The sequence below is a fragment of the Labeo rohita genome, chromosome 5 (assembly GCF_022985175.1).
Source record: "Labeo rohita strain BAU-BD-2019 chromosome 5, IGBB_LRoh.1.0, whole genome shotgun sequence".
NCBI classification, from domain to species: Eukaryota; Metazoa; Chordata; class Actinopteri; order Cypriniformes; family Cyprinidae; genus Labeo; species Labeo rohita.
In genome coordinates, this window is record NC_066873.1 from 18,795,586 (window position 1) to 18,822,338 (window position 26,753).

At 35.0% G+C, this 26,753-nt stretch overlaps 1 protein-coding gene across 4 annotated transcripts in view; it reads left to right on the plus strand.

Annotated features, from left to right (window-relative positions):
- slc4a4a (solute carrier family 4 member 4a) overlaps positions 1–26,753 on the plus strand; it is a 79,674-nt gene that overhangs the window by 17,591 nt on the left and 35,330 nt on the right. For 2 of the 4 annotated variants that reach the window (XM_051110493.1, XM_051110492.1), the window contains 4 exons: positions 735–908; positions 17,433–17,568; positions 21,728–21,888; positions 24,646–24,825. In XM_051110493.1, the coding sequence (XP_050966450.1) occupies positions 735–908; positions 17,433–17,568; positions 21,728–21,888; positions 24,646–24,825 (651 nt within the window). Of the gene's footprint in view, positions 1–734; positions 909–17,432; positions 17,569–21,727; positions 21,889–24,645; positions 24,835–26,753 lie in introns of all 4 variants that reach the window. The other 2 variants (XM_051110494.1, XM_051110495.1) reach the window with 2 other exon arrangements.

Genomic DNA, 26,753 nt, shown 5'->3' on the forward strand with positions numbered 1-26,753 from the left:
ATATTGAGCAACACAACTTTTTTTGAACTTTGATAATAATAGGAAATGTTTTTGAGCACCAAATGAACATATCAGAATGATTTCTAGAGGATCATGTGATTCTAAAAATGGCTGAAGCTTTGTCATCATAAAAATCATTTACATTTCAAAATATTTATAAATTCAGAATTCTTAAAAAAATCTTATCGACCCCAGTTGGGAAGTTCTTTGAAAATAATTCTTGTGAAATAAACAAATCTTGTTATGTGGCTATTCAAGCATTAATACTGAAAAACTGGACAAAAATGCTGATTTCAAGTCTTTTTATGTTACTTATGCTTTGTGTAATGTAGGGCTGTCAAACGATTAATCGCATACAAAATAAAAGTTTGAGTTTGCCTAATAAATGTGTGTGTACTTTGTGTAATTATTATGTATATATAAATACACACAAATTAATGTTTAAAAGAGATATGTTATGTACAAAATATTTTATTTATATATAATTTATATATAGAAATTTAATATAATATAAAAAATTATAATAAATACATGTATTTGTAAATATTTATACCTTTATAAATATGTGTTTGTATTTATACATAATAATGAGACACAGTACACACACTCATATATTAGGCAAACTCAAACTTTTATTTTGTATGCGATTAATCGTGATTAATTGTTTGACAGCTCTAGTGTAATGTTATATGACCTTAATAGCTTGACCTATCTTCTCAATTTTACTTTCTCAGGTCACCACACCATATACATCGGCGTGCATGTGCCTAAGAGCTACCGACGACGGAGACGTCATCGTCGACGCACCAGTCACAAGGACAGAAAGGAGAAAGTGACTGAGAACGCTTCGGACAGGTCGGATGCAGAGAACAATGAGGAGGCCAGCAACAGCATCCTCAAACCACTCAGTAAGCGCTTGCCAAAGAGCCGTCAGTTTACGTTAATGCTGAGGGCTCCTTCATAGAGCCAGTCACACACACACACACACACACACACACACACACACACACACACACAAACACACACACAGCTACAAGCCAAGGCTGCTGCTGACTCTACTTAGTCAGAACAGATATCCAGAGCTGCCTAGCCAGCGGATGAGTGTGTTTGGACAGACAGGGGCTAGGGCCCCTGCGTGTAAGTAATAACCATCCAAATGGGTCACGATTGCCTGACGTGAGCCGCTGGAGGAGGGAAGTATGTGTGTCTCTGAGATTTCTAATGGTGAAGGATTATACGCCCAAGGGAGGATCACTTAGAAGGCGTTTCTGTTGATTTGGATGCCAGGACTTTGAATGCTCTCTAATGATGTGATAGCTAAAAGGGAGAATGAGGAGGAATAGGGGAGGTGAAAGGGATCGCATAAACGAGGGAGACACGTGGAGAAAGAAAATGATGAGTCCAAGGTCATGTGAGGAAAATGCTGCCGTAAAATCATACAGTGGTCATACTTCTTTTCAGAAGTCAAAAATATGGGTTTAAATGATTTACCAAAATCCTCTCATTATTTACTCAACGTCATGACTCATTATTTTTTCTTTAAAAGAGTCTTGAATTTCTATACTTTCATATATTGTTTATAGTGAAAACAGGCATGTCAAGCTCCAGAAAGTACAAATAAAAATAGTACGTTATATTTTAAGTTTGCCTTTACCTTCACAGCAGGTCTTAGATTAAATATGGTATCGGTAGTGTACAGGTTTGACGTCATGATTCCTGGTTACAAGACACTTGAGAACTAATGATGGTGTGTTTGATTTGAGAGACACTTTTGTTAGACATAACAGCATGAGGGTTTGGAAAGACGTGCGGGTGAGTAAATATTGACGCAGTTTTGGCTGATTTTTTTCTTATGAATTTTTTAATCTGCTGAGGTTTTAGTAGAGTTTTTCTGCGCTGACTTCGCACAAACCCGATTATTGACCTTAAACTTATTCAGCTCCTAATGGAAACTCAAGTGCAGCCAAGCAGAATCCAGAACTTGACAGTGATGTGGACCCAAAGCTCACTTCACCTGCCATCTCTGGGATTTCATTTCATCCTCTGAATGTCCTTCATCGAAAAACGTGGTTTACAATACACTTTACATTAAGGTCCCATCAGTTAAGTCATTAATTAACAATGAATAAGACTTTGCAGCAGTATTTATTAAAATAAAACTGTTTATTTAGTTAGCTCAACATGAAATAATATTAGCACATTCAACTTTTGATTTTAATGATATGTGTGACCCTGGACCACAAAACCAGTCTTAAGTCGCTGGGGTTTATTTGTAGCAATAGCCAAAAATACATTGTATGGGCCAAAATTATTGATTTTTCTTTTATGGCAAAAATCATCAGGAAATTCAGTAAAGATCATGTATGAAGATATTTTATAAAATTCCTACTGTAAATGCATGAAAACTTATTTTTTGATTAGTAATATACATTGTTAAGAACATTATTTGAAGAACTTTAAAGGCAATTTTCTCAATATTTTGATTTTTTTGCACCCTCAGATTCCTGATTTTTAAATAGTTGTATCTCAGCCAAATACTGTCCTATCCTAACAAACTATACATCAATGGAAAATTATTTATTCAGCTTTCATATGATGTATAAATCTCAATTTTGAAAAAATGTCCCTTATGACTGGTTTTGTGATCCAGGGTCACATATTGCTTGTTAAATGCTAACATTAACATTACCATTAATAAATGCTTTAGAAGTATGTAACCTTGTAAAAAAATGTAACCTTATCAATAAGTGTTATCGTTTTAGTAGGAACATACTACATAAAATTTTAAAATGATTTATTCTATGAATCACCATTATCCTTAAAGGTGCTATTTAAAAAAAATACTTTCTCTTATTATAGTTTAAGCACACAACTATAACTAGGCCAGTTGTAAATCAGTCTGACAAGGCAACGTCTGGTTTAAAGAAGTTCACTTCCAGAACAAAAATTCACAGATAATTTACTCACCCCTTGTCATCCAAGATGTTCATGTCTTTCTTCAGTCGTAAAGAAATGATATTTTTTAAAGAACACATTTCAGGATTTTTCTCCATATAGTGGACTTCAATGGTCCCCCTGAGTTTAAACTTCCAAAATGCAGTTTAAATGCAGCTTCAAAGGGCTCTAATGAAGAAGGGTCTTATCTAGCGAAACGATCGGTTATCTGTCTAGCTCTGTGTAAGCTTTGTGTATTCCGGTTCAAGACAGTGATGGTAGATCAAAAAACTGCCATCTCGTTTTCTCCTCCAAATTCAAAATCGTCCTACAATTTTGCAGAAGTACGACCCCGTGTTCACAAAGTGAACATGCAAAGAAGATCAAACACTCTTTAAAAAAAAGGTAGGTAAAACAGCAATGTAGGATGATTTTGACGTTGGAGAAGAACATGAGATGGGAGTTTTTCGACATACCCTAACTGTCATAAACTAGAATACACAGGGTTCATGCAGAGCTAGAAAAGATGAGCATTTGAGGTAAAAAAAAGTATATAAATTGTCAATTTTTTTAGAAAATAACCAATCGTTTTGTTAGATAAGACCCTTCTTTTTAGGCTGGGATCGTTTAGAGCCCTTTGAAGCTGCATTTAAACTAAATTTTGGAAATTCAAACTTGGGGGCACCATTGAAATCCACTATATAGAAAGAAATCCTGCATTGTTTTCCTCAAAAAACATAATTTCTTTATGACTGAAGAGAGAAATACATGAACATCTTGGACAATAAAGAGGGTGAGTAAATTATCTGTAAATTTTTGTTCTGGAAGTGAACTTCTGCTGTAACTAATGGTATGATATTGGGGTGGGATTTCCTTTTTTTTGTGCATTCTTTGCATTTTTGTAGAGGAGGTCTATCTAAAATGGAGAGTGAGCTCTCATATATTCCTGCAGAAAGAATCTGACCATTTTTTAAAACGTATATAACTTATATGTTTTGTACATTCAGAATTCCCCCTATATATTGTTGTATAATGTGTCAGTGTCTGCTTTTCCCATGCAAGGGATTTTCGGATGGAAATTGATATAGTAATGCAGAAGATTAGAGCAGGCGCACATGTAACAATGTCCTGGCTCCTTGCCTTTTGACCCTGAGCAGCGTGAGTGGTGACCTTTGTCTGTAGATGGATTACTTCCTGATTGTTATCCCTTATCCGGATGCATGTTTGTTAGTATCAATCTTCCTCTTTATAGGCTGCAACAAATAACACAGTAAATCTTCTTTAAATGTGAACAGTATGATGTAAAAAAATAAATTGCCAACAGGAAGTGTTCTAAATGTGCTCATATCCCTGTTTCTTAAAGGAATAGTTCACCCAAGAATGAAAATGTGCTGATTATTTGTCATTTCAAACTTGATTTTTTTTCAGTGGAAAACAAAAGGTGAATTTTTTAATTTTATTTTCAGTATAATAAAAGTGAGCACTGGGGCTGTCAATTTCTAAAATTACAAAAAAGCTACAAAAAAGTTGTCTATGATACTTGAGCGTTTATGAGAGAAGTAGCAGTGTATGATTTCTATACATATTGTTCCTTGGGAACATTTTTTCATCTTTTCAATGAATTTTTGATCACAAAACTGGTCGTGATGAATTCTTTATGAATTGGACCGGTCTTTGAGTTCGACTTACTGACTCATGATCTGGCTGTGGCGTTTAAAAGCTCACAAGGGAAAGATGATCTGTCAGTAAACATTACATTTCTATTTGTTCGTCTCTCAAAGCTTTCATATAGCTTGAAAGTACCTGAATGAAGCTGACCAGTCATATGGACCACATTTGTGGTCATTTTTGAAGATCGAAAGCTCTAGGCCTCCATTTATTGTAATTGCATGTAAAAAGTCGTACTGGTTTAGGATTACATAAGAACAAGTGATTAATGCTAATTTTTTTGTTTTTTTAAACTGACCTTGTTTTTAGGGGTGTACTGCTAATTCTGCTTCAGTGCTCTGAAGTCAGTCTCTCTCTCAAGCTGCCGTCACCCTGAAGACACCTACTTGTCTTATTCCTTTCTGTCTCCATCAAAAACATGCCTTTGTGCCTCCTATTCAGCACTGTGGTTCATTTTCATGTGTCCAAATTTACAGAGGTTGGGAAACTCTCCTCTGTGTTGTGTGAGATCATTGCTACTGATCTGAGTTTTACAGTTAGAGGCAACTGGCTGTTGTTTTCAATTTTTATTCAAAGGCTTTTTCTCTTCATCTGTTAACAAGAATAGTTTCTCTCACATGATGCGGAGATTCCTTTTTATTTGCCTTCCAGTGCAGCTGATTTTTAGAAGTCACAACGCATTAGAAAACCAAAGACATTTAGCAACAGTGCTGTTGACTCACTATAAATAATACAAATATCGTTTAGGCCTATACAGTAATTTTATTCATGTACACTACCATTCAAACGTTTGGAGTCTGTATGATTTGAAAATGTTTTTAAAGTCTCTTATGCTCACCAAGGCTGCATTTGATGAAAATGCAGTAAAAATAGTAATATTGTGAAATATTATTACAATTTAAAATAAACTGTTTATTCCTGTGATGGCAAAGCTAAATTTTTAGCAGCTATTTCTCCAGGCTTCAGTGTTACATTATTATTCAGATTGGTAGTGTATCCTATTGAATGGTAGTGTATAAACAAAATATATTTGTCACTTCTAATTTAAAAGCTTAGTTGAATAACCTTTTCTAATTTGTGTATAATGCACTTAGGACTTTTAGTTTGAAGTTCTGTCTGGGGTTCATTTCCTGTTTGTTTTCCAGTAGGGGTGCTCCGATCAGGATTTTTGAGGCCGATCGCCGATCACAGGAAGCTGTATCTGCCGACACGATCACCAATACCGATCTTTTTAAAGCCTCCTATTAATCATGTAGAATTTTTTATAGAGATGCTCCAATCAGGATTTATAGACACTTATTCAGGGCCTGATTTTTTTTTTGTTTGTTTGTTTGATTTGTTTTTGTTTGTTTTGTTTTGTTTGGAGAGATTTATGAGATCGGCCTTTTTAGAGACCGCCGATCAGACATCCCAAAGGGATGATCGGTAGCCGATCAATCGGAGCACCCCTGTGTTCCAGGTATGTCTTGTCACCCCATTTGTCTGTGTTTTTAAATCTTTTGTTTGTTCAGTGGTTAGTCTGGTCGTCTAGTCGTAGCAGGTTCAGGTGGTGTAATTTCTCCTCTGTGCATCTGTGTTCAACGTCTCTGGCATTAACGGCCATTTACAGTTGGTTTATTTGCCCAGTTAAAGAATTAGTTGTGTGATATTAATAGTTCTAGAAGTTTTTTAACCAATAGTCAGAAATGTATACCTTCGGTGCCGATAGCCTTGTGGGCAGTGTGCTGACATACAGCGCTCTTGCGGTACGGCATCCCGAGTTCGAATCCCGGCTCGAGGACCTTTCCTGATCCAACCCCTTCTCTCACTCCCACTTCACTTCTGGTCAACTATGATCTGTCCTAACATAATAAAGCCAAAAAGGCCAAAAATAAATCTTAAAAAAAAAAAAAAAATGTATGCAGTTAACTGCGATTTGTCTTCTCAATTAACGACGCAGTGTACCCTCCCATTACACGTGTCATTTTTGCAAAAGACGAGTCCGCTAAATTGTGTTACATCAACACCGTTAAAAGCATTTTTAGTTTTGACTTGAGTATTTATGATTGATGTTCTGTCCCTTCTCTCTATGGTTCCTGTAAATTTTTAAACCCCATCAGTGGAAGCCAGTCAGACCCTCTGCCGAGTAGGACGTCCCACAGATCTCTTAAACCCACAGGCAGGAGGGCTGGTGCACTGTAATCCTCTCAACTACAGTTATTCTCTCCCTCCACTGCAGGTTATAATTAGTTAATCTAACCTTCTTCCTAAATCCAACCCCATATGTGATCATCAGCTATAATAAGTATATATTATCTTGACTAGTTAGTTAATATCAGAGGTGAACAAAATGATGGTCTCCTTGCCTTTATGATGGTTATATAGGATAATCCAGGTTTGCATGTGGATGTGGAAACTCTAGTCGAGTGATATTTTGACAGGATTATCAAGTACTAGTGTTTATAATGTTTGCCAGCTTTGTGTACGAGTATATTGGGTAGCAGCTGAACATGTATTGAAGTGTAAAGAGTGTCTGGACATGCTGCTTCCTTTTGAGTGTGCTTTGGGGGATGTTTGGGATTAAAGGTGCTTATAGCTGGCCACATGTCCACCCACATACTATGCCCAATGACCCGGAAGTGACCACATAATACACAGACCAACGCTGTGTATTATCAGTACTTTGTTGCACAGTTTTGATAAATGAATAGTTCACTCAAAAATGAGAATTCTGTCATTAATTACTCACCTTCATGTCGTTTCAAACCCGAAAGGCCTTTGTTCATCTTTGGGACACAAATTAAGATATTTTAGATGAAGTCCAAGAGCTTTTTGACCCTCCATAGACAGCAACAGTACTACTATGTTGAAGGCCCGAGAGGGCTCTACAGTGCAACCAAAACTACTGTGTGCAACTATGAAAAAATGTTTAGGAGCACCAGTGCGACTGACCCAATCAGCATTTTTGTGTTTGCGCTGAGGGGAGCTTCAAAGGTTTCTACGTGTTTTTGCAAAGTTGAGTACTGTATCACAGACATATCTCATGAATCCATTCATAAACAAAGTGTAAAGAGAGTGTAATTGTGCATTGTAGAGAGCTTCGTTGATTATAATGGAACTTTGTGAGATCACAATGAATGACAGCTTTGAATGATTTTTAAGGGAGTTTTTAAATGAGATATTGATTTAATACAACAGTTAAATAAACAAGAAGTTAATATTAAGTGACTTACATTGTCTGACTATAACCCTATTGCCTGATTTTGCTCTATTTCATCGTCAAAAATAGTCTGAAACAAGTCACAACTGAGCCGCTGCACATCTCCATTCAAACACAGTGTTTCGTTTATGAATTAATGTGTGTTTTAAAATGAATCTAGTGAGTCAATTATGTAATTTCCCATTCATAGACACTTTTTTTATTCCTAAATGAATCAGCGATTCAAACGAATCAAATGAATGAATGATACAGTAATTAAATCAGTGACTTGCCGCCACCTACTGGCAGCTTTAGTTTCATTTTAAAGTTATTTTAATCATTTCATATTTCTATATTTAAAATGTTATATTTAAAACATTAATCTCAACATGAATTTATGAATTTGATTGCACTCATACCTTCTCTGAGCCTCGTTAAGCCTCGTTAAACATATAACAAAGAAAATTAGGACTTTGCATTATAGTCCTAATTTGTAAGTACATACCTACAAAGAAAATTTTAAAAGCTTAATATATATATGTATATATATATATATATATATATATTCTCCTAAAAAGAATAGTAAGCATACACCCCAGGGGCCCAGAAAGGTAGTAAGGACATTGTATGTAGGACATCTGTACTTCAACAGTAATTTAATTTTAAGAAGCTACAACAATACTTTTTGTGTGCAAAGAAAACATAATTAGTTTATTCAACAATTTCTTCTCAAAAAGAAAAAGAAAGAAGCACAGGTGCATGTTTTAGTGCTCTAGTGACAGACGACAGACTTCTCCATTCTTTATTAGTCACTCGGGGCTACCATTATGGATTCCTTCTCAAAACATCAGTTGTTAGTCAGACCTAAATGAATTCCTGGCCCTTTGTTGACTCTGCTCTAATCCTGACATCTGTGCAGGATCAAGAGTTGAAATTAAATTTCAGATAACGAAAGAGTGATTTCAACAAATTTGAATTGTATCTATGGAGATCAGCACAAATTGTATCTATGGAGATCAGCACAAATTGTATCTATGGAGATCAGCACAAATGAGTGTTTTGTGCTGAAATAATGAGGCAAACAATGGTAAACTTCTCCAGAGGTACGTGGAGTGACAGGCACGTACTGCAGTCACAGAGTGTTAAGTAGCCCAATCGAATCATGTCCTAAAGCGAAAGAGAGAACAGACATAAGGGTCCTGGTGATACCCCTTAACTGACTGGCACTGAGAGCTGGATAATCACATACAAAATGTTTTTATTTGACATGACCTTTGCTAGAAAATGAAACTGATAAGGGTAAGAAAAATTAAATCTGAAAAGGCAGATAATATGTCATTTGTGCTTTTATTAAGCTTACGTTTGTCCCCAGCAGCTATTCTAAGAATCATTAGGATGTGGACGTTTTTCCATGAAGTGGGAAAGTCGGTGTGATGACAGTGGTAGTTGTACTCTGGTGGAGTTGGGTATCAGTTACTGTCAGGAAGTCAGTAGGAGATGGCAGGGGAGGCAGTCAAGTGAAAGAACAATAGCAGTTCTGAATAAAACTCTTTTGTGCCTCGAACAAAAGACAAGAGGCACTCATCACAGGCATGTGACGCCTCAAATGTGTTTAATCACTGTTGTGTTTCTCACTGCTGGACAGATGTGAAACACACAACAGTGGTGGCCTACATTTGACTTGGTTCTGACAGGGTTAGGGTTTCATCTGAACACGAAAGTCTGAGGAAACTTCACAACTGACACATCAAGTTGGCCTAAAAACTTTTCCAAATTAAATATTTGTTAAATGTAAGCGTTTAATCTATCATAACTGGCTGCAGAATTAACTTGATAATGGGTAAGAAGCACAAAAATAAGCATTAGAGGCACAAATTCCATGTTTTTGTCTTCGAGAACTGTTATCCCCATTAAAAAAAAAAACCCCCAAAAAAAACAGCATATGCTGGTTAGGTGTGTTTTGAAACATGGTTGCTGGTTTGTGCTGGTTTAAGCATGAGCAGAAGCTTGAGCAGAAGGACCAGCTTAAATTGCTTCAAAGCATTAAAATGCTTCAAAACATACCTAACCAGCATATGCTGTTTTGTCCAACAGGGGTATAAACTACAATAAACTATATTCATGTTTTATTGCTAGTTTAAGTTTTACCAGGTGCTTTCTTCTATCAGATAACTTTCTAAACTTCCGTTTTTCTCCCTGTCTCTCTCTTTTAAGACTTACCTTTAAACTTACCTTGACCTTACTCTTTGGACCACAAGTGAGTGTGCATCCCGGTCGGAAGTTGACTTCAAATCCTCTTTGTGTCTTGATATGTGGCGAGTTGTGTGTCTCCGCCAAGCATCTGTTGCTAGGAGTAAATACAAAAGACAGCCTTGTAATAGACACTCTTAAAGTATCATGCCTTTTTGTGCCAGTAAAATAGTGAGGTGTACATCTGCTCCTTGCTTATTGCTCATTCATGCAAACCCTTTACCCCATGTCTTAAAATTTGATGTGAAACTTAGAGAAATTCTAGTGAAATACCACAGGCACAGGATTTTACCTGTGGAAATAGAACAGCGGTAAATGTAAATGCATTTTAATTGTTTGTAATCCAAATACCTAAATTCTGGGTTGTTAATCACTTTTGGGAACTCATAGACTTACATAAAATGGACCAGAAGTGTATCTGGGGACTAGAATATCATAAAAACTATACTATGCAAAGTAAAAAAACAAACCATAGAAACCCTTCAGAATGCCTTAGACACCGCTGAAGAAACTAACAATCAAACAGAACACCTCAGCTACTTACACAGAGGTCAAACCAAGCAGCTTTCTATCAAATTTGCGTGGCCAACTTAAACCTGTTGCAAAATTGATGTGGGCTAATTGCTCTCATTGGAACTCTAAAATTCTAAAAAGACTAGTTTTCACCTGTGAAAACAGAAAAGCAGATTTTCTGTGAAATTGTTTCTAAATTGTGGGTTGTTGATCACATTTGGGAACTCACAGACTTATATTAAAAGGAACAGAAGAATGTCTGGGGACCAGAATGTCATAAAAACTATAGTGACTATAGTAAAAAAAAACAAACCCTAGAAACCATTCAGAACGCCTTAGACACTCATGAACAAACTAAGCAAACAGAACACCTCAGCAACCATGAAGGAACATACTAGCAACAGTCCAACAGCATCCGGCATTGTTTTCTCTCAATCAAACCACTTTAAATATTTACTTGAAGTACCCCCTGAGAGTTCCGTAATTAGGGCCCAATTAAATAAGTTTTATTAATTAATTAATTTTTTTCATAACTGTTTCATTTCTCCATTTTATTTTTTTCCAATTTCAGTTTTTTTTTCTTTTCAGTTTTTCTGGATTCAGTTTTTTTTTTTTTTTTTTTTTTTAATTCTTCTAATGGCTAAATTAAAAAAAAAAAAAAAACATCAAAAAGCATGTCTAATGAATTGAAATCATGAAACTTGCATAATTTAACAGCAATTTATTAAAAGTTAAACAAAAATAAATTTTTAAAGCCCTGTGAACTATTTTTTTTTTTAATTCAGTCTTATTTTTGCCAAATTCTATGATTTTTATTAATTTCCTGGTTTCCATTTTAATATTTTTTAATTAAATTTTAATAATCCAAAAAAAAAAAAAGATATATATACGTATAATTATTTATTTATTTTCAGAAATAGTGTGTTGTGTTGTGTAAATTTTCTGGTAAATAAATTCTGTTAAACATTATTAAAAAATTATGTTTTAATAATTTTATCATTAGTAGTAGTAGTAATAGTAGTACTATCATTACCTATCATTACATTAAGTATTATATTTCTGTCACAATTTTTTCACATTAAACTAAGGTTTTATTTTGACGGGTTGCTGTGAAGACCTTTAAGTTTCTGTTTTTATGATATGGCGATAGTTTTTCTCAAAAGAAATGGTAAAATGCTCAGAGCAGTTCAAGTGATTATGTTCATGTGCTCATGTGCTCATATTGAGGCGGCAGATGCTGAAAACACTCAAAAATCAAGCGTCAAGCACACTGTTGTTTGTGTGTAGTAAATAAAACTGTGTGAACATGCAGGATTCATATTTAAATAGTATTTTTGCAGCTTAATATTCACTGATACTAGTCAATATCGGGTTTTGATTTAAGTGTACTAACCTACTTTTGATTTACTCATCCAAAATTTGGCAAATTCCGTGACATTCCGTGTTATACAGTAAATTCCATTTTTATGACATTTTTACGCGTATCCATCCGTGTTTTCCACATTGTATGTTGATGTGTTCCCAAGTGCATATGACACTCACAAAGCTTGCAAAGATGGAGTTTGTGAGAAGCAGCATTTACTATGAAACAAGCTCTTCACTGACTATGTACTTCTTAATAAAAACACGGCCCTCGATTTGATAATCCAAGGTTGGTTGGATATATCAGTAATTTTACTTTATATTTTGATTAATTGTGCGACCTCACTTATTTATTTTAATGTTACATTAAGTTTAATTCATTATTAGCTTTCTCATCAAACCCAACTGGAAAACTTTGTAGTGTCAAATCTAATGTTCTTGGTTGTATCTTATGCCTTCACATTGGCCTCTTCATTTTTGATTTGTTTCGAATTCCTGAAAAGCACAGTCACCATCAACAAAAGATTAAGTGAGCAAGACTTCTGATTTAAATATTGTGCACTCAGAAAGATTCTCTTTGGACCGCCAAGCCTGCAGTTTATTTATGTCTGCAAGCATACAGGACTTGTACTGCCTCGAAAACCATCAGTTCTACTACAGACAGACGTGGGAAGCTTGTACTGCGTCAACACCACAATTCACAAACCCGTGAGCATTGAGAATGATTGTTTTCTGGTCTGTGCATGGCGCAAAAATGTCATTGAATACTTGCTCTCAGATGCAGTGAGAAGAATGTGTTTTGGGATACTGCTGTTTGCGTGTGGGATGTTGCACAGTGTTGCTAGTGAGACTGGGACTCTCCAGCATGAAGTGGCAGCTCGGCTAAGTCCCTTTTTGGGCGCTGGGCATACTTCCCCCCTCGCTTTTCCCATAAGTCTCTGGTGCATGGACAAAGTCCCCTTTGTGTGGGTCGTAGCTCTTGGCGAGAGAGCCCACAGCTTTGAAACTTGTTTGAACGATGCGATTTTCATTTCTATCTGTCCTTTGCGCTCTCTCCCGTATTGAACTCGTCCATGCCTCTTTCTCTCCCTCCCTCGCTTGTTCCTTCTGTCCCGGCCCTGCTTAGCAACAGCATGAAGCGAGTGCCCACTGAGGCTTAGTTCTTGGTATCCGTAGCAGGGTTGTCTGTATGCATCGCAGGGTCACTTTGTGTGTGGACTTTGTAAAACAGAGTTGGGACAACCAACCGGCCCAAATGAATTCAAACAGTACTGCCTAGTCATTTCCTGGCCTGAATATTTCAAAAAAATAATCAACAAATGTATACTTTGAACTTTAAGATTAAATATTTTAATTATTATTTAAATAATTATTTAAAGGGCACGCCGGATGCAAAACTCACTTTTACATGTTGTTTGCATATAAATGTGTCTTACCAGTGTGTGAACACAACCACACTACAATGATAAATATCTATTCACTCCTCTTTTTTTAATCAAAAAAAGACCTTAACAGTCTCAATTATCAAGCTGTTTTGATTTTCTGAGCAGTGTGATGTAATAATGATCAGGCCCCGCCCATAACCGCTAATGGACTGTCCTGTATTAGCATATTTCCATCCTCATACACTTGTACGCCGTCCGCTATTTTCTCTGCGCTCGAGCAGCTGTAGCACCAACAATGTCTCACAAGCAATGCAGGTGTTTTGTAGTTGAACATAAAAGTAAAAATAAGAGACTTCAGTTTTTCCCAACATGAGAGGACGCAGTGGATTAGTTTTGTTTTTGATAGTAACAAAAAAAAAAAAAGAGAGGGGCGGAGTGAGCAGTAGCTAATTATCATTTAAAGAGACATGTACACCAAAGTCGCTGTGAACAGAGCTGTTTTTGACAAGGAAAAATAGTGTTTTACATGACCGTTGAGGAATTTTAACTAAAGTATATTGGTGACATTTTATAAAGACCTTGAGGAATCATACCAACTTGGCATTCAGTGTCCTCTTGAACATAAACATTGGACATCGTGTATTAAAATTCTTAGGTCTTGATAATAATAATAATAATAATGATAATTTTAATACTTTTAATAATAATATATACTTTTTAAATTTTGGTGCTTTTTTTAGCTTTATTTGATGGATAGAAAGTTCAAAAGAACAGCATTTATTTGAAATAGAAATTTTTAGATGTTTTTTTACTGTCATTTTTGGTCATCTTAAAGGAGAAGTTCACTTCCAGAAGAAAAATGTACAGATAATTTACTCACCTCCTTGTCATCCAAGATGTTCATGTTTGTTTTCTTTCTTCAGTTGTAAAGAAATTATTTTTCTTTTTTTTGAGGAAAACATTTCAGGATTTCTCTCCATATAGTGGACTTCTATGGTTCTTGTGAGTTTGAACATCCAAAATGTAGTTTAACTGCAGCTTTAAAGGGCTCTAAACAATCCCAGCCGAAGAAGGAGGGTCTTATCTACCAAAACGATTGGTTATTTTCTAAAAAAAAAAAATTCAATTTATTTCTCCTCCAACTTCAAAATCATCCCACCATCACTGCAGAAGTACCCACTTAGTGTTTACAAAGTGAATGTGCAAAGAAGATCAAATGCTCTTTACCAAAAAAAAAGGTAAAACATTTGAGGTTATAACGTATGTTAACTGTACATTTTTTGAGAAAATAACCGATTGTTTCACTAGATAAGACCCTTCTTCCTCAACCGGGGTCGTTTAGAGCCCTTTGAAGCTGCATTTAAACTGCATTTTGAAAGTTCAAACTATTGAAGTCTAATATATGGAGAAAAATCCTAAAATGTTTTCCTTAAAAAACATAATTTCTTTACGACTGAAGAAAGAAAGACACGAACAGCGTGGATGAAAAGGGGGTGAGTAAATTATATGTAGATTTTTATGTCAAAAATGAACACTGCTTTCATTTACTTGTGTTGTTCCTCAAGTTTCTTTCTTCTGCTGAACAGAAAAGAAGATATTTTGGTCTCCATTGATTTCCATAGTATGGAAAAAACACTGTGGAAGTCAATGGGGGCCAGCAACTGTTTGGTTCCCCTTATTGGGTGAAGAAATGATGACTGAATTTTAATTTTTGGGTAAACTATCCCTTTAATGCATCTTTGCTAAATAAAAACGTACTGACCCCAAACTTTTAAACGGTAGTGTATATTTGAAAAAAGAAAGCCATTAACATAAATACAAGGATAAGAACTACATCTTTTCTTGTTACATTTCTTGTGCGCATTAAATTTTTATGGTCTTTTTTCTTAGAATTCATCAGTGTTAAGAGGAACTCATGGCAGACTATTGAGATTTTTATAGTCTCGGTTACAATGTTTTGAACTGTAAACATTATGGTGTGCAGTAAAGTGTCATAGATGATGTTTTTGTGTAAATGTTAGAATTACTGACGTTTAACAGCTAGTAAAGTTTAAGTTTCATCTCATTCTGTTGAACTGTCAAACTTCCAGGTGCTGATAACGTCTTTATCCTTCCTTTTAGCATATCAGCAGCAGTAGTAAAAGTTAAGGAAAAATACTGGCTTTGGAAAGCTAGTGTTATGTGCAGCTCTTTCATCTGAACAGATATTATAGTTTAATTATCTATTTCAAAGAAACAAAAGTGCTACAATCAGATTACTCATTTACTCAGACAGCATTGTGTCCATGATGTTAATGTTGACGTTATCAACATCAGAAGATGTTCAACTAAAGCCAGTGACATCAGAAACAGAAGATAAAACAGAGAACAGTATTTTTTATTATAGTATATGAAATGTGTATGCAACAGTTTATTCACACTGAGTGCTGCATGTGTAACTTTGTTGAACATTTACTGAATAATAGTGAAAGAAAAAAAATAAAAGTCACCTTGATGATTCACCTTAAACAATTCTTCTTTAAAAAATAAAAAAATGTTTCAGTCTTTATCTTTTGCAAATAATATAAATGTCAGTGTTTATACGCAAATTGTTAGTGTTTGTTAGCCTATGTGTGTTGTGAGCATTTTTTCCATTGCAATATTATAAAATATTATTGCAATTTATATTTAATATGCTTTAAAATATAATTTATTTCTGTGATGCAAAGCTGAAATTTTATCAGACATTACTCTAGTCTTTAGTGTTACACGATCCTCCACACTGGAAAAAAAAGTTTCAACTTAAGTGTTTAGTGAGTTGAGTCAACATGAAATGTTAAGTTGTACTACATGAAGACGTTGATATTTGAGTTTAGTAAACTTTAATTTTTACATCAGCACGGACGCTTACTTTTTTAAGTTGAAATAACTTTTTAACTTGTTTTTTTTTTACAGTGCAGAAATCATTCTAATATGCTGATTTATTATCAATGTTGAAAAAAAGTTGTGCTGAAAATGACTAAAAATTCAGCTTTGCATCACAGAAATGAATTGCGTTTTAAGGTATATTAAAATAGAAAACAACTATTTAAAATTTCAGTAGTATTTTATGGTATTACTGTTTTTCATGTGTTTTTAATCAAATAAATGCAGCCTTTTAAATGGCAGTGTACATATATAATGAGTAATGTTAAAATGCCCTTCATGTGGTAACATCTACTGTAAATTTGCATAAATCAAATAATAAATAAATATGTTTTTATTCAGCAATATTAAAATGACTGAATCAACTTGAATACGTTGGGCTACACCAGTAACAGTACATTTTAGAATAAATAATACATTTTAAAAATATAAAAGTACATTTTTGGTTTTCAAGAGAAATGAGTCACTAACAACGTAACTAATAACATTTTCATTTTGACACTGAGTTTCGCTGCCAGATTTTTGATGTTGAACCTTTAATGCGGGACTTAAGTTGGGAAGACGAGAGAGGCTTTATTTAGATTAATAGACATTGCTGTTTACTTTGTTCCACAAGAACTAATAAATATTCAAATTAGAAAACAAGCGAGAAGGAAAGCGAGGCCCTCTTGTGAAGAATGAACAGTTTGTGAAACATTTCCTAATTGTTAATGAGGGGCTCAGGGCTGGGTGCCAAAGTCGGAGGGCCAATGGCGAGGGGGTACAGCCGGAGCAGCCGATGGGCGGGCTGTTGCTCTGGGGTGACAAGTGGGGACCCCCTTTTTAACTACCTAGGTGTCACTGTGTTAGAGTAGGGTGTACAGGATAGCAGACAACACGAAGGGCTCTAATGACGGTCTGAGCGCAGCTGGCCGCGTGAGGTCTCGTGTTTTTGACCTCCCTCCCTCTCTCAGCCATCCCCACCAGCTTTGATCGTGTTCTGGGGAACAAAAGTGTTTTTTAACTTGGCTTTAGGATGGATGCATCAGATAGCCACCCGGAGAACACGACTGAGAACAATAATGTGGAGAAGAGTGAGGCTGGAGAGGAGGAGAAGATGGATTCAGACCTGTCTGCGGTCAAGATTCCTCCTCCACCAGAGCTGGAGATCAGGCCTAATGGCATAAGTGATGATGGCAAGCCGGAAATATGCAGGACTGTACCTTCGCCTCTGACCCGCAGTATTTTTCCCGTTGCAGTCTCACCTGCTGCCGAGCGCATCCGATTCATCCTGGGAGAGGACGATGACAGTCCAGCACCCCCTCAGCTCTTCACAGAGCTGGACGAGCTACTATCTGTCGATGGCCAGGAGATGGAGTGGAAGGAAACTGCCAGGTAAGAGCTTCATGACTTGGCTGGGACTCTAAATGAGGTTCAAAAAGAGATCAGAGCTATTAGACCCTGTATTATTTGCAGGAACTAGTTTTGAAAGAAGCTTGATAGTTTGCGTCTAATAGTATTAATCACTGGTTTTGCCCAAATTGTGGTAAATTGATTAGAAACGGTGACAGTAAAGATGTTTATGTTACATTTTTTAAAATAAATGCAGTTCTTTTTTAAAAAGTATCAGTTAATCAGGATATTAGAATGATTTCTGAAGGATCATGTGACACTGAGGACTGGAGTAATGATGCTGAAAATGTAGCTTTGCACCGCAGAAATAAATTACATTTTAAATATATGAAAATAAAAAGCAGTTATATTAAATTGTAATAATATTTTACAATTTTACTGCTTTTACTGCATTTTTGATCAAATAAATGCAGACTTGATGAGCACTAGAAATGTTTTTAAAAAAATATTTAACATTTATTAAACTGACTCCAAACTTTTGAATCTATTCTCAGAGACGAAGGGAAAAACAGTACACTTGTGTTCTGTTTTCTATAAAGCCTGTTTTAATTACTCTTTCAGACTTGTTATACAGGCACCATACAATTCATCAAAAGGAGATTCAAGTGTACTGGCTCATTGCCAATGGCTGCTTGGTGCCAGTATACAAAAACATTTTAAACACTTGACAGTGTCTGAAAGGGTTGATTTCAATCTGATTAATCTTTAGGGAAAGGTGTAAATGTATATGTTTCCTGTTGACTTGATATCCATTAACAGCACATCCAATCATTTAACAGTAGCTGTTGCTTCAAGTCTATGATTGTGAGTTCATTTGAGCAGACAGCTTGGTCTCTGATGAAAGACAAGTCTTGCATGCAACACACATCAATTATGGAGCTGTGGTGCTCTTGAAAGGATTTGATCATTCAGTGTGAGGGGCAGATTCATGTAAAGTTGAGTGGCACTCCAGGTGGTCCCCAATCAGCGGCCATTATCACATGCCACAGCGGGCATTTAACAGATTATGGCGAATAAGTACAAGAATGATTACTGCTGATCTTTTCATTTTCAATCAAGATTTTATTTGAGAGATTGTTTTCGAGATGAGATTACAGACTGTTTGTGTATTTTAGGATTAAGGATTACATATTAAAGCCTTTCAAGCAGGGTCATCAATTTTAATAAACAGAGTTGTACAGGGGGAAAGATTAAAGTTGAAAATGAGGGCTGTTTTAGACTCAAGTCTGGTGTCTGGGACTGGTATTTGTCTCTGATACAGTAGATTAAGGAATATGTATAGTGGATTTACAAAGATATACTTCCATTCAAAAGTTTGGGGTCGGTAAGATTCTTTCCTTGAAAAATTAATACTATACAGCAAGGATACATTCAACAGTGATAATAATAAGAAATGTTTTTGTGAGCACCAAATCAGTTTTAAATCAGTGTTCAATTGACCCTTGGCAAAAACCTGCCCTTCTTAGTTACTGTTGCTATGTCCGCTCTCACACTAAGTTCTAACTCAGTGAAAAATACATTGTGAAGCAAAGAAGAGACTGACAACTTCAGGGCTCTACGCTAGGCCTGTCACGATTATTAAATAACCGCCTGATCGCGGTTATTTCATCTAACCGTGGTCAGTTCAGACAACCGCGATTATTGCGCTCCTTTAGCAACCACAAAAAAAAGCAGTGCTTTCATATAGGCCATGTACACACTGTAAGTTTCAGGAGTGACAACATCATTTAGACTCACTTACTAAACTGCGATGATTGACAGCTTGAAAACCATAGCAACGTTTTGCCATTTCGCGTGTTTTGTATCTGTTATTGTGACAACAGTAATAGTGACAAAATGCCCATTGTCTTTGTATGTAATGGCAAATTGGTTGTTTCGTTTAATCTTTTAATTAAATTAATTTAGAAAAAACGTTTGGAGCATTTTTTGGTTGTTAAATATAAGTTTTTGTTTTTTAAAGTAACGAACAGTGGCCAGTGGAAGACCTTCTCAAATCATCACGACTTGCCTAAAATAAAACCTATAGATATAAAACAATTCAAGTATAAAACAATGTCCATTTAAATGTTAAACCTAGATAAATTTGCGCTATTAGGTGCATGTCCTATCGTTTGTGTGGAGAGTGGAAGCTGAAGCCCGCTTTACAGGACATGGAGGCGCCAGTGCGAACACTTGATTTTTTTCAGTGGAAACAATTTAACCGTCATTTTTGCTCACAGAGGTAAAAGTAATACATCATTCCGAACTGTAAAGGGTCTACGTTTATTGATGTGCTTTCTGCTGTCTCATTCTTTTACAGAAGTGCTTCACAAAAATTAACGAAACTCAGCGAATACATGCCTCACAGACATGATAAATATATATATATATATATATATAGAAAGCTTTAAATTATTACTTAACAAAATAAAACAAATTGAAAACAAAAACTCTTTCATTATGTAATCCGCAAAGATGCATTTCTTCCTAAAGGCGTGTCCAAAGAGGAGATTGCGAGTCAGAATCTTTTGCTTATTTATTAATAAATAATTCAAATATCTCCTTACTATCCTTACTATCTCCTTACTATCCTTACGTGTCTATGACGTTAAAAAATTAGCCCTAGGGACGTCAAAAAGTCAGCTGAAATGCAGGGCTCTGTACTGCATAGCATTTCTGTAAAAGTGGTTGTCACTAATGTTAGCTGTATTTTTAGGAGTTAATGCGGTTGTCACTCCCATATTTTATTGAATTGTGTGTACACAGAACTCGATTGAATAGTAAAGGTGAACTGACAACCAGATTTAGCTGCAGTGTGTATGTGGCCAGAACGGTCGCAGAGAGAACAGAATAGACGCGATTGCAGAAAATACTGTACGGGCACAGCAAATTCACTGTTCATGATTCTCAAAATATTAAAAAGAAAAATCTAAAGATTGGGGTGGGGGTTTATATGAATATGTCTCCGAAGGTAACTCTGGTTTTCAGAAACGTTTCAATGTTATTTTGTCCCTAATCATAATCCTTTGTAACAATTTAATGAACAATTTGCATTAAAAAAAGTATGTCAAAGCCATAAAACAGACAAATAATCACCATAATTGTCAGCATCCTAAACCAGACAATTAATTGACATAATCGCAATTATTTCTTAGACAATTAATCGTCAGCCAAATTTCATAATCATGACAGCCCTACTCTACGCTTACTTTTCTTTTTAGGAGCAAGTTGTGCTCCTAACTTAAAAAACTTAAGAGCACAGTCAGAATTTCAGAAGCACCTTCTAATCAATAATCAAAAAATCTGATCAAAAATTAGCTTTCCCATTACAAAGTGATATTTGAATCCTTAAAATGATTTTATATTTTATAAGCTTTTTAAAATTTCTAATTAAAACAACAGAATAAGAACAAGTAGAATAAGAATAAGTTACCAATTAAATGAAATCAGCAGTAACAAAATTAATTTGTAGTACAGAGGTGGCACGGAACAACACAAAAGTGGCTTGTAGATGTATTTTCATGTTTAATGAGCCTCAGAGATGGCATGAGTGCAATCAAATTCATAAATACATGTTGAGATAGTTTTAAATATAAAATTTTGAATATAGAAATATTAAATGATTTAAATAACTGAAAAGATACTTTAAAAATGATAGTAAATCTGCCAGCAAGTGGCAGCAAGTCACTGATTTAAAAACTGCATCATTCATTCATTTGATTTGTTCAAACAGCTGATTCATTCAGGAATAAAGCAAGTGACTGTCTTTATTAATGGGAAATTGAATCATTGACTCACTGGATTCGTTTAAAAACGCATGTTCATTCATAAACTAAATACCGCTGTGTTTGAATGGTGATGTGCAGTGGCTCAGTTGTGATTTATGATGAAATAGAACAAAATCAGGTGATAGTGTTATAGTCAGACAATGTAAGTCACTCGATATTAACTTCTTGTTTATTTAACTGTTGTAATAAATCAGTATCTCATTTACAAACTCCCTTAAAATCATTAAAAGCTGTCACTCTGCGGATTCGGCATTATGACTGGTCAGATTGCCTGTCAGTTAAGATGTTTGAGAAAGGTCAGTTAACTTGCAACTGCAGTTTTATATAGATCTGTTCTCATGAGACTTCAAATCTCTGTTGTTTCTTCTTCACAGGTGGATCAAGTTTGAAGAGAAGGTGGAAAAAGGTGGGGAGCGGTGGAGTAAACCACATGTGGCCACTCTGTCCCTTCATAGTCTCTTTGAGCTTAGGACGTGTATAGAGAAGGGCACCATCATGCTGGACCTAGAGGCCAACACACTGCCAGGGGTCATTGGTAAGTGTTTTTTCTGCAGCTGTTTTGTCTTATTAAAGGGTGCTCTACTAGCTTAAATAGTTTTGGTTACAAACATAAAGCACTGCTGAGCACCTTTTTTCCACTGAAATAGTGCTGGTGCTCAGAAGAGGTATCTATGAACTCAGTAGCCCTTGTTTACACTGACTTGAGAGCCAAATGGTGACATAACTCATCTTTAAAATAAACAACAGGTTGCTGTGTATATCAAGGTTTCAAGTTTTTTTTTTTTCTTTAACTTTTACTTAATATTTTATATAACTTATTTTAGTTAATATTTTATTTTCACAATGCCATAACACAAGAAAATAGGGTAAAATAAGGTGGGAAAACATGCTTTTGAAGCATACATTGCCAGTCAAAAGTCTCTTCTGCTCACCAAGCCTACATATTTAAACCAAAGTACAGCAAAAACAGTAAAAATTAAAATATTTTTTACTATTTAAAATAACTCTTTTCTATTTGAATATATTTTAAAATGTAATTTATTCCTGTGATTTCAAAGCTGAATTTTTAGCATCATTACTCCAGTCACATGATCTTCCAGAAATCATTCTAATATTCGGATTTGCTGCTCAAAAAACATGTATTATTATTATTATTATTATTATGCTGAAAACAGCTGCGTAGATTTGTTTTCAGGTTTCTTTGATGAATAGAAAGTTCATAAGAACAGCATTTATCTCAAATAGAAATCTTTTGTAACATTATAAACACCTTTATCATCACTTTTGATCAATTTAAAGCATCCTTGCTAAATAACAGTATTAATTTCTATAATTTATTTCATGTATAATGTTACAAAAGATAAATGCTGATCTTTGGATCTGTCTATTTATTAAAGAATCCTGAAAAAATGTACTCAGCTGTTTGAAATATTGATAATATTAATAATAATAATAATAAAATGTTTGTTGAACAGCAAGTCAGCGTATTAGAATGATTTCTGAAGGATCATTTGACACTGAAGACTGGAGTAATGATGCTGAAAATTTAGCTTTGATCACAGGAATATTTTTAAGTATATTCAAATAGAAAATTGTTATTTTCAATAGTAAAAATATTTCAAAATTTTACTGTTTTTGCTGTCAAATAAAATTTGGATCAAATAAATATAGGCTTGGTGAGCAGAAGAGACTTCTTTAAAAAACATTAAAAATCTTATTGTTCAAAAATATTTGACTGGTAGTTTAATTTATATTTTTAAATTAGTTTTTTTTATATATATTTTTGAATTAAATTTGTTACAATTTTTAAAAGAATATCTAATATTGTTGTTATTTAACCAAAATGATATATATATAACATTTTTGGCCCTTCATATTAAAAAGTTTAGCCACCTCTGATCTAGGTGAGGTGATTCAGTGTATTTATGCAGTCACAAACTGCTTTTGATGCAAACAAATTATTCAGAAAATTTATAGCAGTTAATTAACATGACATTTGTGAGCATTATGATTTTTATTACATGGATGATGACAATAAATTGTTGCTGTGCAATTTGGCGAACTCTAGTTTTATTCAATGTTCATTTTGCATCAGTCATGGTTTTGTACCTGCAGGTTTTAGGAGCCATTTATCTGTCATGGAGCTGTCTTTTCTGCAATAGAAGCATGCAGAATGCTTTCATGTAGGGTATCAGCTCTGCCACCAGCAGTGGCACCCAAGGGTGAACAAAAGGGCAAAATAAATATCATAAAGATAACACTTGAGAGCGGATCAGACTCAATGAAAAAAAGCTTTTCCAAATGTACTGTAACTAAGGACTGAGAGATAGCACGTGTGATATGCATGCATGGTCTTGGCTAGCACAGCCCATCTATTTCTTTGGCTTCCAAATGCTCACATGTCAGGATGTATTCATAGCTCTGTTTCATACAGTCCTCTCTCAGCCCTCGCTCTAACTCTGGGCTCAGATGCACGGGTGATTGCATCCATTCAGGATGGCCATTTCTTTTATACTGAATTCAGACAAAGCGTGATGAAGATCAGAATGAAAATTGTATGGCCGTTAAACAACACTAGTGCACTATTAGCAAAGGGTGTGATTCTGGTGATTATTTTGTAAAAGCTACCTTTTAGAAAGAAGGATTGATTGAAAAAAAAAAAAAAGTCTTTTACTGCAGCTGTCTGGATTTTAAAATGGCTCAAGTGAGATTGATCAAGTGAGATTTATTAATTCACATTTTTGAATTTCCTAGTCGTATCTCTTACTCAGAGCACGATGTGTCAAGTCATATTATCAATTTAAAGCAAATCCTAAGTTTGGCTGAGTTAAGCTCGGTCAACCTCATAGAGCGACTTTTGAGCTAAAAATGAATTGAAGGATCGGCCATTAAGGGCCAAACCATTCACGAAAAGAGCCCGAGGGCTTGTGCCTCGTGTCTTCGACCCTCTTTTATAAAAATAGATGCTTACAGGAACCACCAGACAATCTTATGCACAAGCCACTGCCTCATTAGACGTCCACTTCTGAAAACTAAGAATAGAAGGCAATGTGTCGCTTCACTGACACTCACTTCAAGTTCCTTTGGAGAGTTCAATTTCAAGTTCTAGTTAAAAGTTTGATGAGAGGTGTTATGTAAAGTTGGTATTTAAATGAAAAGATTGTGTAGTTGTGAAGGAGAGTAATGAGCTTCTCAAAATCTATTGAAGTGAAATAACCACGAGGCAGGTCTCTTCTAACGTTAATTTTGCTTTCTCTCTGTTTGGCATTCACTCCGTCTCTCTCTCTTTCAGAAATGATCACTGACAGTCAGATTGAGAGCGGTCTCCTGAAAGCTGACCTGAAAGATAAGGTCATGTACACCTTGCTGAGGAAGCATCGCCACCAGACCAAGAAGTCCAATCTTCGCTCCTTAGCTGACATTGGCAAGACGGTCTCCAGCGCAAGTAGGCTGTTTTCCACCCCGGATAATGGTAATATAGGTGCCAGTTTGGTGCAGTTATTTTTTACCCTTCTTTTTCCTTTTAAGCTTTTATGATATTTTTGGTTTATTTTTTTCTTCTTCTTCAGTTTTATGAAATCTTTTGTGGATTATTTTTCTCCACACTTTTATATACACAAAAATATATTTTCTTAAAATTCTTTTGCCTTTTGTGTTTTTAAATTTCTTGTGTTATTCTTGAGGAAATATCAAATATTTTTATTTTAATTTTCAAATTTTATTCGGGAGATTTACATCCTAATCTTTACATTTTTACATATTTAAATGCATTATTCACACAGATCTCAATAAATGTTTAGACTAATGTTTTACCATTTTGCTAATTCATTGTTGAGCCTGTTTATGTTTTCCTTGTTTAATAAGTAGTGTGTCTCTGTTTTAAAGACTCCATGAAATTGCTTGACATGCACTTTCTTTCGTGCGTTGACACTACCATTGAAAGGTTTGGTGCTTGTAACAGTACAAGTGATAGTAAAAACATTTGTAATGTTTTAATTAAAAATAAATTTTGTTATTTTGAAATTGCTATTTATAAAAGAATCCTGAAAAAAAGTATAATTTTACCAAAATCAGAGGGATTTTAGCATTTTTTAGCATTTTTGTGTATTTGAACCCTTTACAACAATGACTGTATGATTTTGAGATCCATCTTTTCACACTGAGGACAACTGAGGGACTCATATGCAACTATTACAGAAGGTTCAAACACTCAGGAAACACAATGCAATAAGAGTTGAGGGGTGAATACTTTTTGAATTTGAAGATCAGGGTAAATTTAACTTGTTTTGTTTAAAAGATATTTAGGCAAAATAAGAAAAATGTACACACATCTTCATACTGTTCAAAAGTTTTCACCCCCCGGCTCCTAATGCATGGTTTTTCCTTCTGAAGCATCAGTGAGTGTTTGAACCTTCTGTAATAGTTGCATATGAGTCTCTCAGTTGTCCTCAGTGTGATAAAATGGATCTTAAAATCATACAGTCATACAGTGAAAAACCAAAGAATTTGTGGGATCTGAAGGATTTTTCTGAAGAACAGTGGGCAGTTTAACTGTTCAGGACAAACAAGGGACATGTGAACAACTATCACTAAACAAAAAAAAAAAAACAACAACAACAAAAAACACAGCTATGGATCATTCAGGTTAAAACACAGTATTAAGAATCAAGTGTATGTAAAATTTTGAATGGGGACATTTTTATAAATTCAACTATTATTTTCTTTTGTGGACTATATGTAACCATCTTTTATGTGAAATAACCTATTCAGGTCAGTACTAAATAAAAAATACCATGCATTTTATATGATTTCTCTTATTTTGGTAAAATAATGAACATTTTGCAGATTCTGCAAGGTGTATGTAAACTTTTGACTTCAACTGTAAATGCAGCCTTGGTGAGAATAGACTTGATTGGTAATTGATTGGTAGTCCAGGATGAGTCATAGGTATCTGCTGAAAGTTAATTTAGGCATTTTTAGGAGTATACAAGCATATAAGCAGAGCTAGTAGACTTGACAAGAGTTCATGGGGTCTTTAAATAGTAACTTGTTCCTTTCCAGTCCTTGATTTTGTTTAGTCTGTCCTGTCTCTGTCTGCATATGTTTTTCAGTGATGCACAGAATATGCTGTTGCATTACATTTTTGAGAATGTAAACCGTTATGAACTGGTGAACTAATAAACTAATCTGAGAACAATGTTTAGATGAGACAAAACTCAACTAAGGCCATGGTCAAGAGGATCATTGGATTTTTGGCAATAACATTTGCATACCTTCAGTTAAGACAAATAGTGCATTGACAAAACCTGACTCAAAAATCATGACAGCATTTTTCCAGCTGATTGCACAGGGTTTATACCATGAATCCTTTGATTCATTGACCATTGGACTTTTTGAAAG